General features: G+C 37.1%; 3 protein-coding genes across 3 annotated transcripts; all 3 read left to right on the top strand.

Moving 5' to 3' along the window:
- Positions 222-3,467, top strand: LOC104723242 (potassium channel KAT2-like). Its single transcript, XM_010441572.1, has 11 exons — positions 222-422; positions 527-742; positions 826-981; positions 1,102-1,159; positions 1,306-1,623; positions 1,712-1,951; positions 2,037-2,135; positions 2,230-2,262; positions 2,378-2,563; positions 2,667-3,126; positions 3,221-3,467. Exons 1-11 carry the CDS (start codon positions 244-246, stop codon positions 3,355-3,357), a joined length of 2,082 nt encoding a protein of 693 aa, XP_010439874.1. The 5' UTR covers positions 222-243; the 3' UTR covers positions 3,358-3,467.
- On the top strand, positions 3,759-6,132 carry LOC104723241 (translation initiation factor eIF-2B subunit epsilon-like). The gene has a single exon (XM_010441571.1). The coding sequence runs from the start codon at positions 3,805-3,807 to the stop codon at positions 5,926-5,928; it is 2,124 nt and encodes a 707-aa protein (XP_010439873.1). The 5' UTR covers positions 3,759-3,804; the 3' UTR covers positions 5,929-6,132.
- LOC104723240 lies at positions 7,631-9,028 on the top strand. Its single transcript, XM_010441570.1, has 2 exons — positions 7,631-7,708; positions 8,044-9,028. Coding segments are annotated over exons 1-2 (786 nt in total). The 5' UTR covers positions 7,631-7,706; the 3' UTR covers positions 8,828-9,028.

Genomic DNA, 26,669 nt, shown 5'->3' with positions numbered 1-26,669 from the left:
TGGTGCACTAAGTCTGTGCTAAACAGTTAAAACCTTCCCCTGCAAAAACAAAAATTCTTCTTTTTTTCCCTTTCTCTTTTTCAGAAAACCACAAGAAATGGGTCAGAGCAAGTTGGTGTTGTAAAAGTCAGAAGCAACGTGAGATAGAGAAAGCAAAAAAAAAGTTCGTTAGCTTGTGAAAATTATCACAAGTTTCACCACTATATTTATAACTAACCTTTGTTGAACCTCAACACAAGAACGATGTCTATCTCTTGCACAAGAAACTTCTTCAAACGATTCTGCGTCGAAGAATACAATATGGACACATTCAAACACAGCAGCTTCCTCTCTGCTGATCTCTTGCCATCTCTTGGAGCTAGAATAAACCAATCAACTAAACTCCGTAAACACATCATCTCTCCTTTCGATCCACGTTTCAGGTGTCGTACATCTTCACAACTCTTTCTTGCACATTTCCGCGTTCTGTTCTGTTCTGTTTTTTGTTTTGTTGTCTTCTTGAGTTGTGGCGTAACGTTGAATTCAGGGCATGGGAGATGTGGCTGGTCATTCTTGTGATATACTCAGCTTGGATTTGTCCTTTTGAGTTTGCCTTCATCACCTACAAGAAAGACGCGCTTTTCTTCATAGACAACATTGTCAATGGCTTCTTTGCCATTGACATCATTCTCACCTTCTTCGTTGCTTACCTAGACAGCCACTCTTATCTTCTGGTCGATAAACCTAAGAAAATAGCTATAAGGTGAGAAACAAGTACATAATGACACTGGTACAATTATTAAGTTTTCAAAGGAAGTAGATTTTTAATAATTAATTGGTTTTCAGGTACCTTTCTACTTGGTTCGCCTTTGATGTCTGCTCAACAGCTCCATTCCAGTCACTGAGTCTTCTTTTCAATTACAATGGAAGCGAAATAGGATTCAGAGTTCTTAGTATGCTAAGGCTCTGGCGTCTCAGACGAGTTAGCTCGCTGTTTGCAAGGTTCGTTTGTAAATACTAAATGATAAGTAAACCATTTTCTTTGAAGTTATAAAGAGTCACCCATTTAAAGAAGCAGCATAAAATCTTAATATATCTCCCTCATTATTCCCTTTGCGTCAGGCTTGAGAAAGATATCCGCTTCAACTATTTCTGGACACGTTGCACAAAACTCATTTCGGTAAGTCTCTCAAAAACAGAGGAAACTTTTTTCTAAAAACAGAGGAAACTCTTCTCTAAAAACAGAGAAAGCTCTTTTCTTTTCATCTATAAAAGCTACTAGGTGATGAGTTATAACTTACAACTTACAATTTTTTATTATATCAGGTCACCCTTTTCGCAGTACATTGTGCTGGATGCTTCAACTACCTCATTGCAGATCGATATCCTGATCCAACAAAAACATGGATTGGAGCTGTGTACCCAAATTTCAAGGAGGCAAGCGTATGGAGTAGATATGTTACCGCTCTTTACTGGTCAATTACGACATTAACAACAACAGGATATGGAGACTTACATGCTGAGAATCCAAGGGAAATGTTGTTTTTTGTATTTTTCATGCTCTTCAACCTCGGTTTCACATCTTACCTGATTGGTAATATGACCAACCTTGTGGTTCACTGGACTAGCCGTACAAGAAACTTTGTAAGTTCAATCACTTCCTTTCGACTTCACATCAATCCCTTAGCCTGCAAAATAAAGAAACCTTTTTTTTTTTTTTCAAATTCAACAGAGAGATACTGTTAGAGCTGCTTCAGAGTTTGCATCAAGAAACCAACTCCCACCAAACATACAAGACCAGATGTTATCACACATTTGCTTAAAGTTCAAAACAGAGGGTCTGAAACAACAAGAAACCTTGAACGGTTTGCCGAAAGCAATTCGATTAAGCATTGCAAACTATCTCTTCTTCCCAATCGTTCAGAACGTCTACCTCTTTCATGGAGTTTCTCGCAACTTCCTATTTCAGTTGGTAAAATTACTCTTTCTTTGTCCATTTCTGGTTTATATTGTTCCATAAAGTTACCAACTCGATCGATATACCTTGTCCGACTAAGGTTTCAGATATAGATGCCGAGTATTTCCCACCAAGAGAAGATGTTATACTACAGAACGAAGCTCCTACAGACCTTTACATTTTAGTCTCAGGGGCAGTGGTGAGTGACTGAAATAAAAGAACTCAATAACGGTATATGAATTTCGAAGTAACCTTCTGACACATAGTTACTCGCTCCTTTGGTGATTGTGCAGGATTTTACTGTCTACGTTGGCGAAGAAGATCAGGTAAGTAAACAAAGATATATATATATATATATATATAACCAAAAGAACTTAACTGTGGAACTGTTAGCAAAAAGAATGAGAAATAACCACAATCCGTACATTCATGTATATGTAGGTTCAAGGCAAGGCAGTTGTTGGAGATGCCTTCGGAGAGATTGGTGTGTTATGCTATACACCACAACCTTTCACAGTTAGGACAACTAAACTATCTCAGATACTAAGGATAAACAAAACATCTCTAATGAGTGCTATGCGAGCTCATACTGAAGATGGACGTATCATAATGAACAACCTGTTCATGGTAAGAATAGAAAGATTACAGTATACAGTACATGGGAACTAAGTTTATATATTTCAGAGATATTTTCACAACAAAGTTAACGAATACCAACTGCTATTTGCAGAAACTTGGAGGACAACAATCAATAGTAATTGATGAAACAAGTAACCAACCAGATGCACTTCTCCAGGAGTGGCTTGGTGGTGGTCCAAAGACAGAAGAAGGGAATGCCAGTGATCAAAAACAAGGACACAAATATTTAAAACTGCATGATTCAGAAAACATCGATTTTGAACGAATGAGCCTAACTGAAAAGAGAAGAGCTCGAGAACATAGGATAGAGATAGAAGAAGGGGAGAAACCAGATAAAGAAATTGATGGAAAAAGTTGGTCTGATGCAGATCATACCTCATTTGAACTTCATTCACAGTATCCATATTGCAGATCCAACATCCCAATCAATCAACACGAAGCTGAAAAACCAAAAGACAAGAGAGTTACCATCCACTTGAAGTCACATGGAAAAGATTTATCAAAGCTGATAATCCTACCCGGGTCCATAGAAGAGTTGCTACGACTTGCAGGTAAGCTCTTTTGTTACTTCTTATAAAAAAAAACAATAAGAAAATACTCTCCATATACTAGAAGCTTCATTAAATAAACTTGAAAATAATGCAGGTGACAAATTTGGATATGGAAGCTTCACAAAGGTCACCAATGCGGAAAACGCAGAAATAGAAGATGTCGATGTGATTAGAGATGGTGATCATTTGTATTTTGTCATCAATGAGTACCAAGGCATAGAAGAATCCTAGCGTGACATATTTTTGTAACCAATATTGCCTTTTTTTCATTAGAGTATGCATATCTGCAAGCAATGTAATTTTTCACCCCAAGTTATATAGCCAAAAAAATCTGATCATCACGAAGACTCTACAGAACTTAACTGGAGAATACTAATCCATCAAAAACAAAAAAACAAAAAAAAAAAACTAATGAAAGAAAACGTTGATCGAAATTGACTCGAGGTTTCAACTCGTCATATAATCAAACACTTGGCGTCAAAGTCAATTCTACATCCTACATAACGTATATACATTTCAATATTGGGCCTCATTGGGCTTAAATTTGTCAAAATAATACTGGGCCTAAGTTAATCATACAAACTTGCAAAGTTAATTAAATAATTAAACACTTTAATCATGCGGAAATTGGTTTAAGTCTGTCGTACGTCTCGAAATTGATCAGTGAATCGAGGAGACATGGGTGCTCAGAAGAAGAAAGACGCGGCTAGGGTTCCGGAGGGTCTAAGTCGTCAACGGTTACAAGCCATTGTGATAGCGGACAGCTTCAACACTCGATTCCGTCCCTTAACCCTAGAACGCCCAAAGGTACTCTTACCTCTAGTAAACATCCCGATGATTGATTACACCTTAGCATGGCTCGAATCAGCTGGTATAGATGAGATTTTCGTATTCTGTTGTGCTCACTCGTTGCAATTGATCGATCACCTGAAAAAATCCCAGTGGTGCTCGTTGGTGAGAACGATTGTGTCTCACAAATCCACCAGTGTTGGAGACGCTCTGCGTTACATTTATGAACAGCAGCATACAGAGACGTCTCAGATTCAGGGAGATTTTGTTCTTGTTAGTGGTGATACTGTGAGTAATATGCCACTAGCTGAGTTGATTCGAGAACATAGGGAGAGGAAGAAGAGAGATGAGAAAGCTATCATGACTATGGTTATTAAGAAGCAGTGTAGTAGGCTAAGGTTAGGATCTGATCAGCTCTTTGTTGCGGTAGATCCCGTAACGAAACAGCTTCTTTATTACAACGAGGGCGGAGAGGTTTGCTTAGATAAGTCACTAGTGCTGGATACTAGTGTTTTAGTATGCAATGATGTGAAGGATTGCTACATTGACATTTGTTCTCCTGAGGTGCTTAGTCTCTTTGAGGATAACTTTGATTATCAACATCTGCGCCGTCATTTTGTCAAGGGTTTGCTTGTTGATGATATTATGGGTTACAAGATTTTCACTCATGAGGTTCACTCGAGTTGTTATGCTGCAAGGATCGACAATTTACGGAGCTATGATACGGTTAGCAAGGATATCATCCAGAGGTGGACTTACCCGTATGTACCTGATATAAGTTTCAGTGGGAATCACCCTCTAAAGCTCGGGAGACGAGGGATGTACCGGGCTTCTGATGCAGTTCAATCACGATCTGCTGATATTGGAGCTTCTACTGTCATTGGATACGGCACAAGAATTGGTAATGGTGGTAAAATCTTTAACTCTGTTATTGGGAATGGATGTTCTATTGGATCAAATGTGGTGATACAAGGCTCATACATATGGAACAATGTTACGATTGAAGATGGGTGTGAGATAAGGAACGCTGTTGTCTGTGATGGGGTGAAAATCAGAGCAGGAGCTGTTCTGCAGCCTGGTGTTGTTTTGTCTTTCAATGTTGTAGTTGGGCGGGACTTTGTTGTGCCTGCATACTCAAAGGTTTCTCTGCTTCAACAGGCGATTAAAGACGACAGCGATGAAGAACTGGAATATGCTTACAGTAGCAGGGGGACAGCAGATCTTTTGTCTGGCGTGAATAATTTGCAAATGGAGTCCAAAGCATCTGAACTTGGTCCTGATGGAGCCGGTTACATATGGGAAGTTTTTGACAGTTCTCACGACGAGGAGTGGTGGAAGCATTCCATTGTACCAATCCCCATGGAGAAACTTGCCGATATCACTCAGGTCACGGACGATGGTGACATAGAGGATGAAAGTGTTGTCCCACCTCGTGGAGAGTTGAAATCTGATAATGATAGTATTAGCACTGATGCAAATGATCCCAATGATGATGACTATGGCTACTTTCAGAGAGAGGTTAGGGAAACCTTCTTAAGGGCCGTTGAAGAGGATAACAATGTGGACCATGTAACTCCCTTGATTAACTCACTCCGGTTCTCATACAACATGGCATCTGCAGATTGTGCTGGAGCAATATTCTACTCTATGATGAGACTGGCAGTTGATAGTCCACATAACTCTACTAGTGAATTGTATAGAAACGCCACGAGTATCATCAACAAAAGCAAGGGACTTCTTGGGTTCTATGTAAAGCAAATTGATGAACAGATAGAGGTGATAATGAAATTCGAAGAGATGTGTGAGGAAACTGCAGAGTTGGTCCCTTTGTTTGCTCAGATTGTGCATTTTCTGTATGACAAAGACGTGGTGCAAGAAGATGCGATCTTGAGATGGGGGGAAGAGAAAGCGGGTGCAGACGAATCTGACAAAGTTTATCTGAATCAATGTGAGGCATTCATACAGTGGCTCAAGGAAGCATCTGAGGAAGAAGAAGATGAAGAAGATAGCTGAATTGGTAAACGTTGGGTTTCCGATGGATTGCAATGTAGTTTCAGTATACAACCTATTTTTTAAGTTGATAATTTTACATGTAAGCGATACTCTGTTATTTGAACTGGCATCATCAACAATCTTACGTTTGTTTTGTTGTTGAATTTGATATTTCGCGTTTTTGTTGTATGTGCTAGAGAAATGTTGACTAGACAATCAGTAGGATTCATACGTTGTTGGAAACGTTCTGTAGATAGAGAGTAAGAAGACATGTTAAGTGTCAAACAAAGCTTAACTTGGTCAGTGGAATTTTCTCAGAAGTTTGATTCCAAAACAACCTCTACTTTTGTCATTACGTCTGCAAAACAGTATTACCGTCTTTGGTACCTTCATAACGTGAATAATATATGGGACCAGCATGGACTTCAGGGTACGCGGAAATAAAAGAAGAGAAAGTGTAACAAACTTAAAATTGACCTGCTATGATCACCATCTATTCTCTACTAACTAGTTCGTAAAAGCTTAGTTACTTAGTATAGGACTACTTTGAATTATGGTGGTTGGAGTGTGCATCACCAACGCTTCTCCTTGGTGGCAATTTTGGTGGTATATTGAGATAGAAAGCACGGAATCATTAATTATATTTCTTTTTTTCTTTTGTAATTTTTGTATTTCCCTTACGTTTAACTTAAAAGCTATGGTTCACATCTTCTATAAAAAGATTGTATTCTCTTCATTCTGTCTTCCCACACATTCATCAAAGGAAATTTCTCTCTTCAAACAAGAATTACTTAAAGTCTGCGATATCTACTAACTACTTCTTCAAAATGTAACTACCCCTCTTCCATTCTCTTTTTCTCATGTCATATTCTTGCTATCATCATTACATTTACTCATTTCTTGTAAGGATTTTCTGAAAATATAGCTAGCAAAATATCTTCTTCCATTTTTTGTTAACTCATATATAGTTTATGCGCTATCATAATCTCATTTCTCTGAAAGATTATTTTTCTTGCTATCATTTCATTTAGTTTTTTTTGGGTAGAAATCATTTCATTTAGTTTGGAGAGACTTCTGATATCTTCCATTTTTTTTAATTTTTTTTTATTCATATAGCTTTTTATGCTGCCATCTCATTTCCCCTTAAATATGTTTCTCTTGCAGGTCTTGGTTGTTGTACCGTGAAATGGGATCCCGAAAGGCCCGTTTGTATGACCCTGTGAGAGAGCAGCTACACTATAAGGAACACCCAAATCTTGAAGGTACCAGATTCCTGGGATCAACATTCGGTTGGGTTGTCATGTCCAACTCCGTTTCCTTAGAGCAACGCAATCACCACCAAACTTTCTTATTCAACCCTTTCACTTTACAACGGGACGAACTACCCCCTATCATCCTTGCAAACCCATATCCCAGTNGAAGAGAAAGTGTAACAAACTTAAAATTGACCTGCTATGATCACCATCTATTCTCTACTAACTAGTTCGTAAAAGCTTAGTTACTTAGTATAGGACTACTTTGAATTATGGTGGTTGGAGTGTGCATCACCAACGCTTCTCCTTGGTGGCAATTTTGGTGGTATATTGAGATAGAAAGCACGGAATCATTAATTATATTTCTTTTTTTCTTTTGTAATTTTTGTATTTCCCTTACGTTTAACTTAAAAGCTATGGTTCACATCTTCTATAAAAAGATTGTATTCTCTTCATTCTGTCTTCCCACACATTCATCAAAGGAAATTTCTCTCTTCAAACAAGAATTACTTAAAGTCTGCGATATCTACTAACTACTTCTTCAAAATGTAACTACCCCTCTTCCATTCTCTTTTTCTCATGTCATATTCTTGCTATCATCATTACATTTACTCATTTCTTGTAAGGATTTTCTGAAAATATAGCTAGCAAAATATCTTCTTCCATTTTTTGTTAACTCATATATAGTTTATGCGCTATCATAATCTCATTTCTCTGAAAGATTATTTTTCTTGCTATCATTTCATTTAGTTTTTTTTGGGTAGAAATCATTTCATTTAGTTTGGAGAGACTTCTGATATCTTCCATTTTTTTTAATTTTTTTTTATTCATATAGCTTTTTATGCTGCCATCTCATTTCCCCTTAAATATGTTTCTCTTGCAGGTCTTGGTTGTTGTACCGTGAAATGGGATCCCGAAAGGCCCGTTTGTATGACCCTGTGAGAGAGCAGCTACACTATAAGGAACACCCAAATCTTGAAGGTACCAGATTCCTGGGATCAACATTCGGTTGGGTTGTCATGTCCAACTCCGTTTCCTTAGAGCAACGCAATCACCACCAAACTTTCTTATTCAACCCTTTCACTTTACAACGGGACGAACTACCCCCTATCATCCTTGCAAACCCATATCCCAGTACTGTGGTCCGTTACGGTGTGCTCACCGGAGATCCACGTGAAGACAACACTTATGTTTGTCTCTTAATCGATGACTTTCGCATATATGATTTCATGGATGTTAGGAATCATCCTAGGCTACACATTTATTATGTAGCCAAGAGGAACGGAAACTGGTCTCAGTATTGGTCAGCGACTTCTTTCCCTCCTTTAAACAACCTTCCAATTCATGGCTCGACTATAGAGTCCATCTCCCCATGTGCGGGCAAAATATCAATTATTATAAGGGGCCATAGTTTTGACTTCACCTTCCAAAACTATGACTGGAGTGTCAGAGAGACTCAAGAGAATGATTCCATCGAATGGAATCCTTTCCACGGCCAAACTTTTGACCAGATAAAACATCGACTTCAGATATCTCCACAGATTCCCACAACTCTAGCCATTATTGGCACTAAAACCGGTCGCCAGAGGGTGAAAAACCGCACTTGGGAGGATGGCAATCCTAGCGTTTCTTACATTGAAGGAGTTTGGGTTGAGGTTCGCGCTTAGCATGATGTTTCTTTTCTTTTATATCTACCTACATACCTCCCTCATGAGTCATGACTCTCAAGTTATGTCTCTGTTCTTCTATTTCGTTTAAATATGTGTGTGGTTTAAGATTTGTAGTATTTACTATATTTTATTGTGTTGCAAGCTCTACTTATTGTGGTTTGGTTAAAAACTCGACGTTGGTTTGTTTATAATAATAATAAAAGTTTCTGATCTTTTATTAATTTATTTTACGTTCAATATAATAAACAAAAAACAAAGAACTCTAACCTCATTGTACAACATCTGTCTCTGCGTTCATATGTACAGACAAAGTATATTAATTAACTACCATATCGTACAAATAAACGTATTAACCTGTGTGCAACCATTTGAAGTTATAATAATTAGTCATATACATGTCTCAGTAGTCAGTATATTAATTCACCGAGGCATGCGCAGCAGCTGTATTGTCTTAATTCTCTCTTCCCACACATTATTCATCAAACGAGATTTCTCTCTTCAAACAAGTATCACTTAAATCATGTACAGCTGCTAACTAGATCTTAAAAGCTTAGTTACTTAATATATTAATTCACTGAGGCTTGCGCAGCTGTATACATTCCAGTCTTGGGTTCTATCTCAATATACCACACCAAAATTGCCACCAAGGAGAATCGATGGTGATGCACACTCCAACCACCATAATTCAAAGTAGTCCTATATTAAGTAACTAAGCTTTTAAGAATTAGTTAGTAGAGATGGTGATCATAGCAGGTCAATTTTGTTGGAAGTTGATTAATTGGTTAATCCTGCAAAAGAAGAAACAAAGAGAAAGGTGAGAGAATGAAGAGAACAGAGACGCTAAGCATCGAAGAAGAAGAGCATAAGCTTTTGTGTCGTACGGTGAAAGAAGAGAAGAAGAAGGAAGAGAAGCCATGGGCCACTAGTGTAGTAAAGGCCCATTAACATTAGTGGGCTAAGTGTGTTAGCTATAGTAATTAGGTTAACAATGAAACCTAAGTATAAAAGTGTTGTGTTGCTGTAATAGAACATTATCCAAGATATTATCAATGTAGAAGGTTAAACATAAACGCTTCTTGGATCTTTTCTCTCTACACCAACGAAAGTGAATCAAAGAGAGTGAAAGAGAGAAAGTAAGATTTCAAACCTTTGTGAGTAAAACAGAGGTCAGAAGTGAGAATTCCAACAAATTTTAGGTTTATTACACTACACTTTCTCTTCTTTTTTTTCCGCGTACCCTGAAGTTCTATCTATTCTATCTATGCTGGTCCCATATGCACGTTATGAAGTAACCAAAGACGGTAATACTGGTTTGGAGACGTAATGATAAAAGTAAAGGTTGTTTTGGAATTAAACATTTGAGAAAATTCCACTGACCAAGTTAAGTTTTGTTTGACACTAACATGTAAATCTTCTTACTCTTATGTCTTATCTACAGAACGTTTCCCACAACGTATAAATACTACTGATTGTCTAGTCAACATTTCTTTTTTAATGCTATTTTAAGCAGTTCTTTTAATTTAAAATATTTATAAATACTTTTATTAAACTAACCGATTTTTATAGTTAATTTGTAAAATTAATTTCTTACCTAATTTATGTTCATTGCATTTTATTATGTTTATTGAGAAATACACAAATAAGTTTAAAGATTGAATACTTAAATCCTATACCCTAAACCATTTAGTGTGTAGAGTTAATATTTCAATCTTCATATAAATATGAGTATTTTTTTTAATTATAAAATAAAATGCGGTAACAAAAATAATATATTTTTATTGTTGATAACACAAAAATGTATATCTCAAATTCCTATACTCTTTATACCCTTAACTCTAGTTCAAAAACTGATTAACATTCTATTTTATTTTTCTTCATTGAGGATTAGCAAAACATATTTCCCAAGTGTGAATTTATACATATTCCCTAAATTAAATATTAATTAATCCAAAAAAATTATTATAATTTTATTGTTTTAGATTTAAATCCTATACCCTAATCCTCAAACCCTAAACTCATACCCATTGGTGTAGATTAACATTGCCTTCATATGAGCACATCTTGCTTGGAGCTGCTTTTGTTCATATCTGAGACTGAAAGACAGAAACCGAAACCTGATTAATTTGCCTTTCTATCTCAGATTGAGACCAAAACACATCATTACTAAATATATGTATAATTCTATTTATGTAGGCTGTGATCTGAGTAGGATACTGCCATATCTTTTGTGGGCTATTCAACTTGAGTTATCGGTGGTGGTTGTTGATAATGTTATTGGAGCGTGAGAGCAAGGCCAATGGGAGGTTTTAATTTTGAGGTTCTTATGTACTGTTTGATTTTTTTTTTTATGAATTAATTATGTACTGTTTAAATTCTAAGAACTCTTGATCTCTTAATTAAAAATTGTATCTTCCAATGGTAATATATAATTGGACAATTCTCAAATATAGCACTAATTTAAGTTTCTGCTCCAAAACTAACACACAATCTTATTTATTCCAAATCTAGCACAACTTTAATTTTAGGAAAATTATTAAAATAAAAGAAAATATTAAACAAAATTAAAAGAAAAAGGGAAAAACACAGCGGTCACCGTCTATGCAAAAAACCTAAAAACTGAAAGTCTTTGTATTTCTCTACCCCTTTACAATCGAGATTACAAGGTATTTAAAGACATATTAGTTACAAAGTGAGTTCAATCTTCCTAAGATCAAGGACTAGATATCTAAAATATCTGAACCGATATTTGGTATGTTTAAAACCGAATATTCCATATCCGATCACCCTCCCGCAGTGAAATCGTCCGCGCACCGAACGGTTAAACTGGTTCTAACGTCCTTGAACAGTGTAGATGGCAATCCTTTGGTGAATATGTCTGCCAACTGCAGAGATGATGGTACGTGAAGAACTTTAACCTGGCCGAGAGCTACCTTCTCACGAACAAAATGTAGATCAATCTCTATATGTTTTGTACGTTGGTGTTGAACTGGATTGTTGGAGAGGTACACTGAACTGATGTTGTCACAATACACCAAGGTTGCAGTTTGCACCGGGCAATGCATCTCGAGAAGCAGATTGCGTATCCAATATGTTTCTGCAACCACATTCGCAACACCCTTGTACTCTGCTTCGGCGCTTGAACGTGAAACAGTTGGTTGACGTTTGGCCGACCACGAGAGCAAATTATTTCCTAGATAGACACAGTAGCCAGATGTAGACCGTCTTGTATCCACACAACCTGCCCAATCCGCATCTGTATAGGCTGTTAGTGACCTAACATTGCCACGAAACAATTGCAGACCGTGAAGTTGTGTGCCTTGAATATATCTTATTATCCGTCGCAAGGCCTGCATATGTGGGACTCGTGGATCATGCATGAACAAACAGATTTGCTGGACCGCATAAGATATATCAGGTCTTGTAAATGTGAGGTATTGCAAAGCACCAGCGAGACTTCGATATTCTTTTGGATTTAAGATCTTGTCACCGACTTCACTTGAGAGCTTCAAATTGACATCCACTGGTGTCGAAACAGGCTTACATTCCTTCATACCAGCTTTTAAGATGATGTCCTTTGCATAATGTGATTGAGATAGGATTAGACCAGCCTTGTTGTATTCAGCCTTTACTCCAAGAAAATGATGCAGTCTGCCGCCGTCTGTCATTGGAAACTCTCCCTTGAGTGAGGTAGTGATGTCAGCAATTAGACGTTGACTTGAACCTGTGAGTATTATATCATCAACATATAAAAGGAGATAAGCAATGTCAGCTCCTATCTTGTAGATAAACAAAGAATTGTCGCTTTTGCTCATATGAAAGCCAAGCTTAGTGACAAAATTCTTAAATCGTGCATTACATGCCCGGGAAGCTTGCTTTAAGCCATAGATAGCTTTATTTAACTTGCAGACATGACGAGGACCAGCTTTGTCGATGAAACCGGGAGGTTAATGCATATATATTGTCTCTTCTAGGTCTCTATGGAGGAAGGCATTCTTTACATCTTGTTGTTTAGTATCCCAGCCTTTGGAAACCGAGACATGTAAAACTGCTCGTATCGTTGCAGGTTTTACTACGGGGGCAAACGTTTCAAAGAAATCAACCCCTTCCTCTTGTGTTTTCCCATTTGCGACCAGTCTTACTTTGTAGCGAGATAAGTTTCCATCTGCATCATATTTGTGCTTAAACAACAACATAGAATTCACAATGTTAGCATTTGGCGGACGAGGTACTAAGTTCCAGGTCTTAGCTTTAATTTGAGCATCATACTCATCAGTTACTGCCGGATTCCAGTTAGGATCTACCAAGGCTTTTTGGTGGGTTGAAGGAATCGGGGAAACAGAGGATGTGTGAAGTGATAAATGCTGCTTTGTTTTTCTGCAACCTGTTTGGCATCTTGTTTTTATTTGATAGCGAGTAGGCTGAGGTACCAGAGCTGTGACTGTAGGCAAGTCAAGTGGGTGCTTAGTACTCGGAGGAGAAGGAACCGGGTTAGATACCGTTGTTGGTGTTTGAAGAATATTACGAAACATCGTCGATGGCTCATCGACCTGACTTAGAAAGTCATAAGTAGTCTGTACCTGAGAGTGATTTTGAGCCGCGAGAAATGTATTCTCATCAAACACCACATGTCTAGAGATTATAATCTTATTAGTCTTAAGATCTAGACAACGGTATTCCCAGTGTTGAAGTGGATAACCCAGGAATAGACATGGGGAAGAACGAGGTGAGAGTTTGTGAATGGTGGAGTTGTTCAAGTTTGGATAACAGAGACAACCAAACACTCTTACGTGATCATATGTTGGTGTCTTGACAAAGAGAGCAAAATAGGGGCTTTGAAAATTGATTGATGACGAAGGAAGAAAGTTTAGAAGGTGAACAGAGGTATGAAGTGCTTCAGCCCAATAAGTAGGAGGGAGCTGAGCCTGAAACAAGAGAGTTCGAATGAGATTATTTATGGTTCTTATCATTCTTTCTGATTTCCCATTTTGTTGAGAAGTATATGGACAAGAAAAGCGAACGTTGATTCCATTAGTATCAAAATGATGAATAAACTTCTCATTTGAATATTCTCCTCCATTATCACACTAAAACGATTTGATAATGGCATTGAACTGAGTTTTAACATACGTAGAAAAATGCAGGAATTTTGTGAAGACTTCACTTTTTCTACGAAGAGGGTAAACCCAAAGGAAATGAGAAAAATCATCAAGAAAGATAACATAATAAAGAAGGCCACTCATACTTGGCACTGGAGAGGTCCACACATCGGAGTGGATAAGTTCAAATGGTTTAAAAGAAACTGTTTGAAATTTATGAAAAAGAAGTTTGACATGTTTTACCAACTGACAAGCATTACAAGAAGATGGTAAGCTTTGCTTATTATACTGAAACATCTTTGAGGAAAGAAGAGATTTGAATGTTTCATTATTTGTGTGGCCTAGCCTCATATGCCAAAGTGAAGGAGAAACAGCCAAGCAAGATGAGTGCATAGCAGCGGTGTTATTGGTGGATGAGTTGAGGGGATAGAGGTCGACATTGCTATCACTGCGGAGTAGAATCGTCCGTGTGAGAAGATCCTTCACAGAAAATCCAAAGGGGTCAAACTCCACAGTGCAAGCATTATCTTTTGTAAACTGGCGAACAGATATAAGATTTTTGATGATTTTTGGAGTGACAAGAACATGATAAAGATTTAGAGGGCGAGAGTTGGAATGAAGAGAAGTAGAACAAGAAAGAAGAACAGGAAGAGAGGAACCGTTACCGACCATAACTGACGTGTTGGTGTTCGAATTAAAGTTAGAGTGGAGCATACCTGCCGTAGATGCTAAGTGAGCAGTCGCAGCCATATCCATGTACCATCCACCTGACGTCAGATCTGTGAGGGTCATGGTATGAAATGCTTCAGCCACATCTTGTGTTGGTTGAAGAGTTGTGATATTTGCAGCAGCTTGAGATGTTGCAAATGGTCGTGGACTTGATCCGAGAACACCACGGTTCTGAGCACTTGGCTGATAAGGGCTCCATTGTGGATAAGGATATGTAGGCCAAATGTTGAATGTGGCTGGCCAGTAGTGTGGAGGAGGTCCCCAGTTTTGAGCCTCCGGTCGCTGTTGAGGTTGGTTCTGAAAGTTCGGAAGAAAGTTGTTGTTGTGTCTACCTCTGTTGTTGTTGTTGCGATTGTTATTGTAGTTGCGTCGCCAAGGTCGGTTTTGTTTGGAGAATTGGATTGGTTGCTTGGATTGTGATTTGCAGAGGTTGTGGTGACAAGCGTCGTGGGAGATGAGGCATGATCAGCATGTGAAGCAACAACCTTATGAGTCTTCTTCAAGCGAGATTCCTCTTCTTGCAGCATAGACTTAGCATCATCAAACGATGGAAATGGTTTCTGATGTTTAATAACATTGATTATTTTATCAAACTTGTTATTGAGTCCATTCAACATGTACATCACAAGATTGCGGTCATTGACAGGAGCATCAAGATTGGAGAGAAGATCAACAAGGGACTTCAGAGATTGGCAATAAGCTTGAATTGATTGGTCTCCTATTTCCAGCGTACGCAGCTCATTTTCAACCTGCATAACTCTCGCATCTTTGTTGTTGCAGAACTGATTTTTAACGCGTAGCCATATGTCTCTTGCGGTGCCTCCCGTTTTGAATGTTGATTTGAACAATGGTGGAGCAAGGGTTCCATAAATCCAGAGTTTAACTAACCCATCACGCTTTAGCCAAGGTTGGTCGTTGGCATTCGCTGGATTTGAGGAACCATCAACGTGTCCTAAGACATCAAATGTGAAGCAGTGGGTGAGGAACAGTTCCCGCCACGCATCGTAGTTATGATCATCCATGTCAAGAATCAGAGGGATGTGCGATTTGATGTTGGTGACACCAAATGCTCGTTTTGTAGGAACAGCCATTGAAGCAGAAAGAAAGAAAAAGAAAGAGTGAGAGAATTGAAAGACGTGAAAAGAGTGAGAAAGAAAAAGAGAGGAGAGAACTAGATCAAGAGACTTGGCTCTGATACCATGAAAGTCTTTGTATTTCTCTACCCCTTTACCATCGAGATTACAAGGTATTTAAAGACATATTAGTTACAAAGTGAGTTCAATATTCCTAAGATCAAGGACTAGACATCTGAAATATCTGAACCGATATTTGGTATGTTTGAAACCGAATATTCCATATCCGATCAAAAACTTTCAGTTGAATTCGAGAGGCTCAGAGGAGGAGAAGGAGACAGAGCAACAAAGCGTACGTATGGGGAAGAAGCGAGGAGAGAGAGGGAAAGCTTTGATTTTGAGGAATGATGCAGTAAATGAAATCGGAGAGATGATGGTTATTGCCGCCACCGACGATTCTCTCTCGCTGTATTGCTTTTTCAGAGTTAGATTTTAAACTTACGGTAAGATCGATATTTTGGATTCTTGTTGTGAAGCTCGATTCTTAAGTCTCATTGTTTTGTCTGATTGAAACCTCTGTTGTGATTAACTTCCCTTTCTAATTTTCAGAAAGTGTCAGTTTTTTAGTAGATTGGATGATTTGTGATTTGGGTATCTCAATTTCCAAATCGGTAAGCTTCTCTTCCACCTTTTCTATGTTCATTGGATTTAACATGTACTAGATTCTGATTGATTTTCTATGTTCATTGTTGGGCCGCATTCTTGTCACCGATTGTCCTCGCCTCGCTTGAGAATCTGATAATAGATAGATTGAGAGAGGAAACTGAGAAGGAAGAGAAAATGATTTCTTCATGGATCTCTAATTGAGAACATAAAGTTGAAACTGGGGTTGCAGAAGAAGAGAAGGAAGAAAAGGGATATTAGGGAGAAGAAGAAGATGACTCTAGTGGTTGTCATAATGGAGAGAGCTGAACAAGAATCAATTGTGATTAAACCTGATTGTTTCAGGTATAAAAGACAGTCATATTTGATTGAGAAATAGAGACAACGACATGAGGATTTGATGATTCTTGCCGTCTTTTCTAGAAGAACAAGCAGATTCTGGGTATGGTCATGGCAACGTTGCTGGAGTTGATGGTTTGGCAAATGGACTGTTGTTAGACATCTATGAGAGTTTTAAAACATTTTTTATATTGTTTTGGTACATTACAATGTTTATGCACTATAAGAGTGTCACATGTTTTCTATTAGACAAGTTACTAGTTGTTGAGGTAAATGTGATTCAGTTTGCTACAAATTCTCATTTATTTCAAGAAAATTAAATAACGATTCCACAAAATTCAGGAAAGATTCCACAAATTCTGGAAAGCTTTATTGATTTTAGGATGACCTTCATAAAACGTTTGGAATATATGATGGTCTTCATAAAAAGTCTGGACAATAGTAAATTGGGTCAAGCCTAAGAGGTCTCAGAATATAGGGAAGAAGTAGAACCTTGAGTCTTCAAGGTAAAATGTGATCTTGTTAGTGTTCAAGCTGATGACATGTGCTAGGTTCCATTATACTTTAGGTTATTATTATTTTTTTTGTCAAAAACTTTAGGTTATTTTATGTTACAATAGTTGTAGATGATGGATCACAAGAACACTAGAATGTGATTGAGTTTGCTACATGTTCTCTTTAATTTCAAGGAATCCTTGAAAATTCGGGAAGGATTCCACAAAATTCATGTAAGCTTACACGAAATTCAGGAAGGATTCCTTGAACTTCATGATGACCTTCATGAAAAGTTTGAATTTTCTGATGAATTTCATAAAAAGTCTGGATAGTGGTAAACAACATGATATGCACAATACCCCTTATTAAATGGAGTAATCTTTGACATATTGTGGTAAAACACCAAAATAGATTTAGAAACACATTTATTTAAATTTAGGAATGATTTGATAATATTAAGGAGAAACCCTTAAACTTAATGATAGCCTTCATAAAATATTTAGAAATACACAAAATCCAATTGTTACTTGTAGATAAAATATCAGGATATGCACAAAATAAAATCAAAAATCTCTCACTAAATGGAGTAATATATGATACATTAAAGTAAAATATAATTTTTTTTTTAAAACTCATTTCTGTAGACTTAGGAAGGATTTCATAATATTTAGGAAAACATCTTTGAAATTTAGGAAGTTTTTCCTAAATATTCATAAATCCCAAAAATGGTTATGACCAGAACGAGAAGATCCTCCCCCACTGTACTCTACCTCATCAACACTACTAACCAACTCCATAACCAATGAAGTATAACCCGAAGAAGCCAAAGACATCAAAACCAACTAATTTTCTTACTATTTACCAACTTCTTTGTTCTCAATGACATTATATCAAACACTTAGTATGCAACAATTTTGGTGTCCAAAGATGAGAAGATAGCACTCAAATAGATATTTCAGCTTCAAAATTACCCATGCTTTTGTATTACCTAACAAAACAGTTCCAATATTCAACAGTACCCAACAATTTCAATACCCAACAATACTCAACAATTTCCAATAGTTCATAATTCATAGTAAGATTTTATTTAATACCCAACAATGCCAATACACAAAGCTTCTTCTTCTTCTGCTTCTTCTTCTTCTTCTTCTTCTTCTTCTTCTTCTTCTTCTTTATATAAAATCACGATCTCGCTGAGAATTACAAAATCTGAGACTAAAAAAAAATATACGAAGAAAAAGAAGAAGAAGAAGCTTCACCAAAAGTTCATCGTTGGAAGCTTCACCATAAGCTTCGACGGAACCTTCACGGGACCTATCAAAATGTAAGTTTAATAATCTCATACTAAATTTTATTATTTAAATTAAATAAGAGAGTTAATATACACAAATTCTACTTTTAGAAAAATTGAGAGTATGTGCTAGACTTGGAAGAAAGACTTAGATTAGTGCTATTAAAGGGAATTTCTCTATATAATTATGGGTCTCTTATTTTGAAAATATAGTTTTTTGAAATTTAAAAGTTTAAATAGATTAGAAGTAATATAAATGATTAAACATTTAAGATGTTTTTAAAATAGAAAAATATTGTATTTAATTAATTTTTAAACGTACAAATGTATTTAAACTTTTAAATTTACAAATGGGAAAATACAAATGTATTTAAACATATCGAATGTACGGTTAGAATGGAGAAGACCAAGCTCATTGAATACTCAAAACGTTCTTCGTTGATGCTGAGCTGTTAGGAGGAGCCAGAAAGTGCATGGGGTGTGGGTATTGTTTCTGCGTAAACTGCATAACAGAATGTCATTAGAACATGACATGTGATGAATTCCGTGAAACAGACACTTATAAGTCATCTCCTGCGGGATGTTACGAAGCTATGGCTAAGAGTTTAGGATGGAGGAGATGCAGGAATTGCAGGTCGATGCTTGCATTTGATGTTGATAGAGGTTGCAACCGTATTACCTACTCGTACGCTCTCTCTCTCTTGACTCAGTATACTCACAATTTGTTCACCAAAGTCGATGTTAACAACATAGCAAACAATACAATCACCCATAGTATGTAAAGTTGTAAACCGAAACAACCAGAAAACAAGAACAAAGCATTAAGAATATACCTGTGATTCGCAGATCGCATTCATCTATCAACTTCTTAAATTTGGAGTCACTAGGTGCGATGGAATCACCCTTTTCAAGAGCTGTTTTCGCAGTCAGATAATCTTCAAGCTTCATACAAGCAGTTCTACAAATACAAAAACCAAAACATGAACTATTGAACTAATAACTTGACTGTAAACCGCATAAATTGCTAATATGACAAACAAAGGAATCAGATAGAATTTAACTCTCACTAAAACTTAAAAGACATGACTAACAATGATACATAGGAGGAAAGAGCAATAACGTACCATTTTCTTAGATAAACTTTGGTCAGTGAAGGATCCAACTCAATTGCTTTGTTTGCATCTGCCACGGCCTCTGCTCATTGAGAAACAAATCAGACCCAAATCTAATCAAACCACTTAAGTCATATAACACTATTTCTACTAACAACTAACAATGGGGATACTTTCTCAAGTCACACAATGGATGAACATCATACTAATGACAAGTAAAAATACTATTACTCTCTGTCAAACAAAATTCCCTGCATTCATAATCAAGCATTCATAATCAAAGGATCAAACAACTAGCAATTTTGATACACTGGTTGAGATATTTTCCTAAATCGATACTAAAGCTTTAAACTTTGACAAGAATTATGACACTACCAAGCGACAAAACACAAAACTAAACCCTAAAACACATACAAAATACACCAAAGTCAACACCTTACTGTGTCAAGCACAAGTAGCTATGTTGATACCTCGATTCGATTCCACCACCGGGACCGTCCAAAACACATTTAAAATCTCCTGATGAAGCATCAAAGATCTGAACAACACCATCTAATCCACTAGAAGCAAGTAACTGTCCATAAGATTACGAAAATAAACTTGGTCAGAAAGGAATTGCTATAAAATGGCCTATATGGGATCAAAAATCAAACAATCCTAATTCGTTCACCTAATCGCGAAATCTCTTCCGCTACTCATCACCTCCGCCGATTCTATCTCCTTCGCTACGCATCACCTCCATGTGTTGAGAGACTGTCCTTCGATTGCAGGGTTATGGCGGAGACTGGTACCGGTTCGCAAGCGACAACAGTTCTTTACGAACACACTGTTGGAGTGGTTGTACAGGTTTTTACGCTCCACTGTGGCCGGGACGGAGTATGCATGGTCAACGATCTTCGGTTTGGGAGTTTGGTGGGGTTGGAAGTGGAGATGTGGTTATGTGTTTGGCGAGGTTGGTAAGTGGCGGGACCGTGTGAAGTACCTTAAGGATTATGCTGTTGAGGTAAGCTGCGCTTATAAGCAGGTTCAGGAGAAGATTGGTTTGAGGGAGAGAGTTGAAAGGTTGATTAAGTGGCAAGCGTCAGGGGATGGCTGGCTTAAGCTGAACACTGATGGAGTCTCACGTGGGAACAGTGGTTTAGCCTCGCCTGGGGGTGCATTGCGGGATTCATTGGGTCGATGGAGCAGAGGATTTGCGTTTAATGTTGGGATCTGTTCAGCGCCATTAGCGGAACTGTGGGGTGTTTATTACGGCTTATACATTGCTTGGGGTAAGAGAGTGGAGAGGCTGGAACTGGAAGTTGATTCGGAGTTGGTTGTTGGGTTTTTGAAGACAAGGTTTTGTGATACTCATCCCTTGTCTTTTCTGGTATGCTTGTCCCATGGCTTTATCTCGCGGGACTGGATAGTCAGAATTTTTCACATTTATAGAGAAGCTAATCGCCTTGCGGATGGATTAGCCAACTATGTTTTTACTTTGCCTTTAGGTTTTCATTTGTTAGAGGACGCTCTGGTTGTTGTGGAGTCGCTTCTTGAGGATGATGTTCGCGGGGCTCCAGTCACAAGAACTGTCGGTTTGTAGTTTGTTTTTTTAAGTTTGAATAAATAGCAGGGCAACTTTGTCTCCTTGTCTTCTACCCCAAAAAAAAATCTATTTATGTTAAAAAAATAATCGAATTAGACGGATTATAATCAAATTAGACAAGCATAATTAAGCGGGAAGTAATCAAATTAGACGGATTATAATTCATATTTGGCTCCAAAAATAATCCGTATACAAAAAATTAAGCGGGAAGTAATCAAATTAGATGGATTATAATCAAATTAGACAAGCATAATTAGATAATCGATGCTAAGCAAGGATTAGTCATTAATCGAGGCGGAGAGGGTGGGCCTAGCGATTTTATGGAATGTAATTGGTGCTAGGCGAGGAGTTTTAAAACAATCACACCTACAATTTATGTTTCTACTAGGTTCAGACCCGCACGTACGTGTGGGATTAATTTCAAGAACTAAGTTAGTAATCAGATTTGCAATATATAATGTATATACGGATTATGTTTGTAAACCTATTTTTAGAAGGGTTAAACATTCGGGTAACCCGTTCAGGTTGGGATATTACCCGCTTAGGTTTGAGTAAACGGATTTTGAAAAATAGAATCTATTGGATATTTTTTTGATATATGGATTCGGTTTGGTTCGAGTACTATCGACTTTGGGTCGGTTCGAGTTACAAATTTGAGAACCCGATTAGTACCCAAACTACTGAGTAACCAATAATTTTATATACTTTGACTATTTTTGATATTTAGGTATAAAACTAATTGAAATATTCAAAAATTATAATTATAACTTTGGGTAATTGAATTATATTAAATACATTTAAATATACTGGTTTGATGGGTACCCGGACGGATACCCGAATTATCGGACCCTAATCCAAACTCACATGCATTAGCAAATAGAAACCAATAGGATTTTATAGGTAAATATGTACCCAACCCGAACCTAGTTTATCGGATCGGCTTACGGATTGGGTATTCGGGTATGGTTTTTATGCCCAAGCCAAATTTTTAGAAATGTTATTAACAATTCATAATCAAAACTCATACCACTTTAGTATTACATTTGTTTTTAACCGTCTAGACAAAAAAATGATTGGATTTGTTTTATTATGAGCAAAGATAAATAAATTAAAAAAAAAACTGTAAGAGAAAAGTGGTATGTCTATTTCTTGATTGAAAACCCGTCCCGTCTCATATATATCATGGTTTCCATCTTATAACCGTGATTTTAATAACTGTTTATTTGTTTGAGATTGTATATTTTAATTTTTGGAATATTTTAACTGTGATTTTTGTTTGATTTCAGAATTTTAAATCAAATTTCTTGTTGAGATCTTTTTAAAAATCTCTAAAATTTTATAATATGTTAATTGTAAAATTAAGAAAATTATTGATATATGGTAATGGTAGTCCTATATATTAGGAAAATATATATGAAATACTGAAATTAGGATTTTTAAATATAGAGATTATTATTATTTAAATTAAATATAAAAGTTTTCATTATCTATTATTCTAATTGGTTAATTATGGAAATTTGTTTGAACTATAATTAAGCTCTAAAATAAATGTTTCTTTGAATTTTATTCGAATTTATATATGGAAATCTATTTCTATTAAGACTCAAATTTGGTCTGATTTTTTTTTTTAAAATTAATCTGGTTTGTTTTTTCCAAAGAAAATATGGAAATATCTCATATCTAACCAATATTTTACTAAAACTTAATCCCAAATTCTTTTGTTTCTTTACCTTGCTAAATTAAATAAGTTTGATTCTTAACAGAAAAAAAATATATTTAGCATATTTTTTGGGCATTGATGTTTATTTGCCAAACAAAAAAGATTAAAAACCCATTGTTTTAAATCTTAACAATAGAGTTTGGTTAAACTTTTCTTTGATTAAATCTTAACTTTGTTGTAAAACACTTAGTGGACTTCATAGACCGGCCCATATACAGTCCGTGAGTACTTGGTCCCTCGGCCCGTGCACCTTCAGCCCATAGGCCCATCGACCGAAACCTTCTCGGCAACACCTTAATCTTATGTTGGTTTAGCTTAGGCTTTTGTACCCTACTATATATATGTATGTAACCTCGAGTTTAATCAATAAGAATACACAAGAGCTTTATCCCTAAACTCTATATTCATAACACGTTATCAGCACGATAGCCTCTAACCCTAAAACCCTAAGGCAGCCGCTGATTCTCTTTTCCCTAAAACCCTAAACCGCCTCTTGTTCTTCCTCTCCTCCGAGACTTACCTCTTTGTCTCAAAGTTCTTTTGGTGATTCACGAGCATCCTTTAGCTCGTGATCAAGTTACATACAAAACCTGATCGAGGTTCGTGGTTCGCGGATTGGGGGTGAGTTCGAGTGCAAGCGGTACAAGGAGCTGTTCGTGAGGAAAGCTGTTCGTGGTCTATTCGAGGTTCGTGATCGAGAAAGAGGTACAACCGAGGTCTGTTAGCTCTCGGCTCATATCCAGTCAGATCCAAATCGGTGAAAGGTAAAATAAAGTTGAACCCTCTTAGAACCATGTAATCGAATCCGAACCTTAACAACTATTGAACCCTAAAACATCCAAGTATACAAACAAACAAATCTTAAGAGTTCTATCCCTGTAAAACTTTAAAACCGGTTGCATAGGGCTGTTAGATTGTTTGTGAATTGCACCAAGATATATCAAGCTTAAAATCCGATTGATTGATTAATTGTCTATGCTTGCTTGATTATTTGTTGCATAAGAACCTAGAACTGTATTGTTAGAATCATAAGATAGAAATTGATCAAACTGTTCTAAAAGATTTAAAACTTGGATTGTTCATGCATCATAATTAAAATCAAAATTTGCTTAATGATGTTTAATCGGCTGCATGAATTAGTTTTGTGTTCTAGGATTAAATCCGATTGATATTAAAAGTTATGTTAAAATTCCATAAAACTAAAAACAATGAAATTGGAATTAAAACATAATTAAAATAAACTTCTAAATTAATTTAGTGGTTATCTAAAAGGATTAAAAACAATATTTACTAAAATCCTAGACTAAATAGGTAAACTTAAGAAAAAAGGAAATCCTATCTAGAAATTGTTGCATGCATTAGCCTATTTGCTTTTGTTGTTTTGCATGCATGAATTTAAACCATAAAACCATAAGTGGCAAGGCATGTTTCGGTCTCAAATACCGCATGGCCTAAGGCATGGTTCGGTCTCAAATACCGCATGACCTATTGATTAAGTGCATGGTTCGATCTTAAATATCGCATGCTAACATTCGGATGTCTACTTCTGTTTTATGCAGATGGCAAGCCTTAAGAGCTTAGACTATGCTATCCTGAATGCTTCTGGTGACAACTACTTGCTATGGGCAATGAACACCAAGATCAACCTGAAGTCAAAGGACTTGTTCGAGTGCATCGAAGAAGGTTCCGTATGCACGGACAAGCAAAAGAATAAGTGTATCCAGCACATGCATCATCACATTGCTGAGAGTCTCAAGAATCAGTACCTATTCATAGAGGATCCTCTCGCCCTTTGGACAGCGCTTAAACGCCGATACGGACACCAAAATACGGTGCTCCTACCAAAGGCCGAGTACGATTGGAAGCACCTAAGAATCCAAGATTACAAATCCGTGGACGATTATAACTCTGAGCTTTTTATGATTGTCTCAGTCCTTAGGTTGTGTGGTACTATAGTGACAGAGAAGGAGCTACTGGATAAGACATTGTCTACCTTTAGCCCTAATAATATTGTCCATCAGCAACAATACCGGCAAACGAAATTTGCTGACTATGGGGAACTCAATGAGTGTTTATTGCTAGCTGAGCAGAACAATGAACTGTTGCTGATGAATAGTGCTATGAGACCTCATGGTACAACCCCATTACCATAAGCACACAAAGTTGATTTGGGAAAGAAAAATGCTGCATAGCCTAAGGAGCTTAGAGAGCCTAAAGAGACCAACTACGTCCACAGAGAAAGACACTACGGCCGTGGCCGTGGTGGCAGAGGACGTAGTGGTCGAGGAGGCCAAGCCGGCCGCGGACGTGACAGCAAGGGCCGTGGGTCCTTCAAGCCACAAACCAAGACAAAATCGGTTTTTCACCGATGTGGTATGTCAAACCATTGGGCAAAGAACTGCATGACTCCCAAACATCTTATTGATGCATATCAAGAGATCTTGAAGAAGAATCCAGAAGCCAACCATGTGCATCTCGATGATGTAGGAGACTTCGATCATGAGAATGATGACTCCCTAGAGACTTCCGATAGTTTTAAAGATGATGAATGAATTTTCGGTTTTATTTTGGTTTAATTCTATGCTCTATTTTATTCCTATGTATTGGATAATTGATTTGATTTAAATTTAAGGATTTTATTTTATTTTATTGCCTTATTAAATTAAAACACAAAATGTTATTTTATATAGAAATGGCTGAGGATATGAGTGAGCTAGTGGTGGATAGTGGATCCAGCCACACTATACTAAAAGATAAAAGATATTTTATCAATCTCACCATGAAAAATGCCAATGTTAGTACAATTGCGGGTATAGCAAACTTGATAGAGGGCTACGGCCAGGCTCACATATTGTTGCCTAAAGGCACACATATTGAACTAAGTGATGCCCTATACTCACCCAGATCTAAGAGAAACTTATTGAGCTTTAAAGATATAAGACTAAATGGTTATCATGTTGAAACCAAGGGTGAAGGAACTAAAGAATTCCTATATATTACAGAAATTGTAACANTGAGATCGAAGCTCCCTGTGTCGGCTTGGGGACACGCAGTATTACATGCAACAGAAATCATACGCAACAGGCCATCCAGTGAACACAAATATTCAGNCAAAGCACAGAATGTTCAATGAACAGTTCACTCTATGGCATGACCGGTTAGGCCATCCGGGTTCGAACATGATGCGTAAACTAATTAAGAGTTCGAATGGGCACAACCTTACAGAGAAAAAAGTTATCTCTAAACATCTCACTTGTGTAGCATGTGCACAAGGGAAACTTATTATAATNTGAGTCTCCCACCATTATAAAGTATCTTGAGCCAACCACATGAGATTTAATTAAGGCCAGATACGCGGACTGTCAATTCGTTGAGTCTGAATTCCTTGTATTAGGTGGTGAGACTAGCAAGCTGGTCAAGGAATTAACATGGAATCAAACATCCTTAAATTGGCAAGATCCTCGAACTCTAGCATGTGATGCAGAGGTTCAAAAGATTATACATCTACAGAAGCTAGCTAATCAATTGCCAGATTCCTTTGCTGACCCAAATAGAGTAACAAAATCGTACATACCAGCTTGCAATGCACCAGTACGTATTGATGTTCAGAAGGAATACAATAATCAAGTTGCTACAGAGTCTAAAGCCCGTTTGAAACGAGGTAGACCATTAGGTTCCAAAGATAAGAACCCTCGGAAGTCTAAAGGTGCAAAACAGACCGAGGTTCAGGGAATTA

The sequence above is a fragment of the Camelina sativa genome, chromosome 11, assembly GCF_000633955.1.
Source record: "Camelina sativa cultivar DH55 chromosome 11, Cs, whole genome shotgun sequence".
Classification (NCBI taxonomy): domain Eukaryota; kingdom Viridiplantae; phylum Streptophyta; class Magnoliopsida; order Brassicales; family Brassicaceae; genus Camelina; species Camelina sativa.
This window is presented reverse-complemented; position numbering and strand designations above follow the sequence as displayed.

What these genes read in the sequence shown, in the direction of transcription:
- LOC104723241 (XM_010441571.1), top strand. Translation starts at nt 3,805, where the DNA reads ATGGGTGCTCAGAAGAAGAAAGACGCGGCTAGGGTTCCGGAGGGTCTA.
- LOC104723242 (XM_010441572.1), top strand. Translation starts at nt 244, where the DNA reads ATGTCTATCTCTTGCACAAGAAACTTCTTCAAACGATTCTGCGTCGAA. An exon ending in CCTAAGAAAATAGCTATAAG is followed by an intron (nt 743 to 825) that starts GTGAGAAACAAG and finishes ATTGGTTTTCAG; the next exon opens with GTACCTTTCTACTTGGTTCG. An exon ending in GCAACTTCCTATTTCAGTTG is followed by an intron (nt 1,952 to 2,036) that starts GTAAAATTACTC and finishes TGTCCGACTAAG; the next exon opens with GTTTCAGATATAGATGCCGA.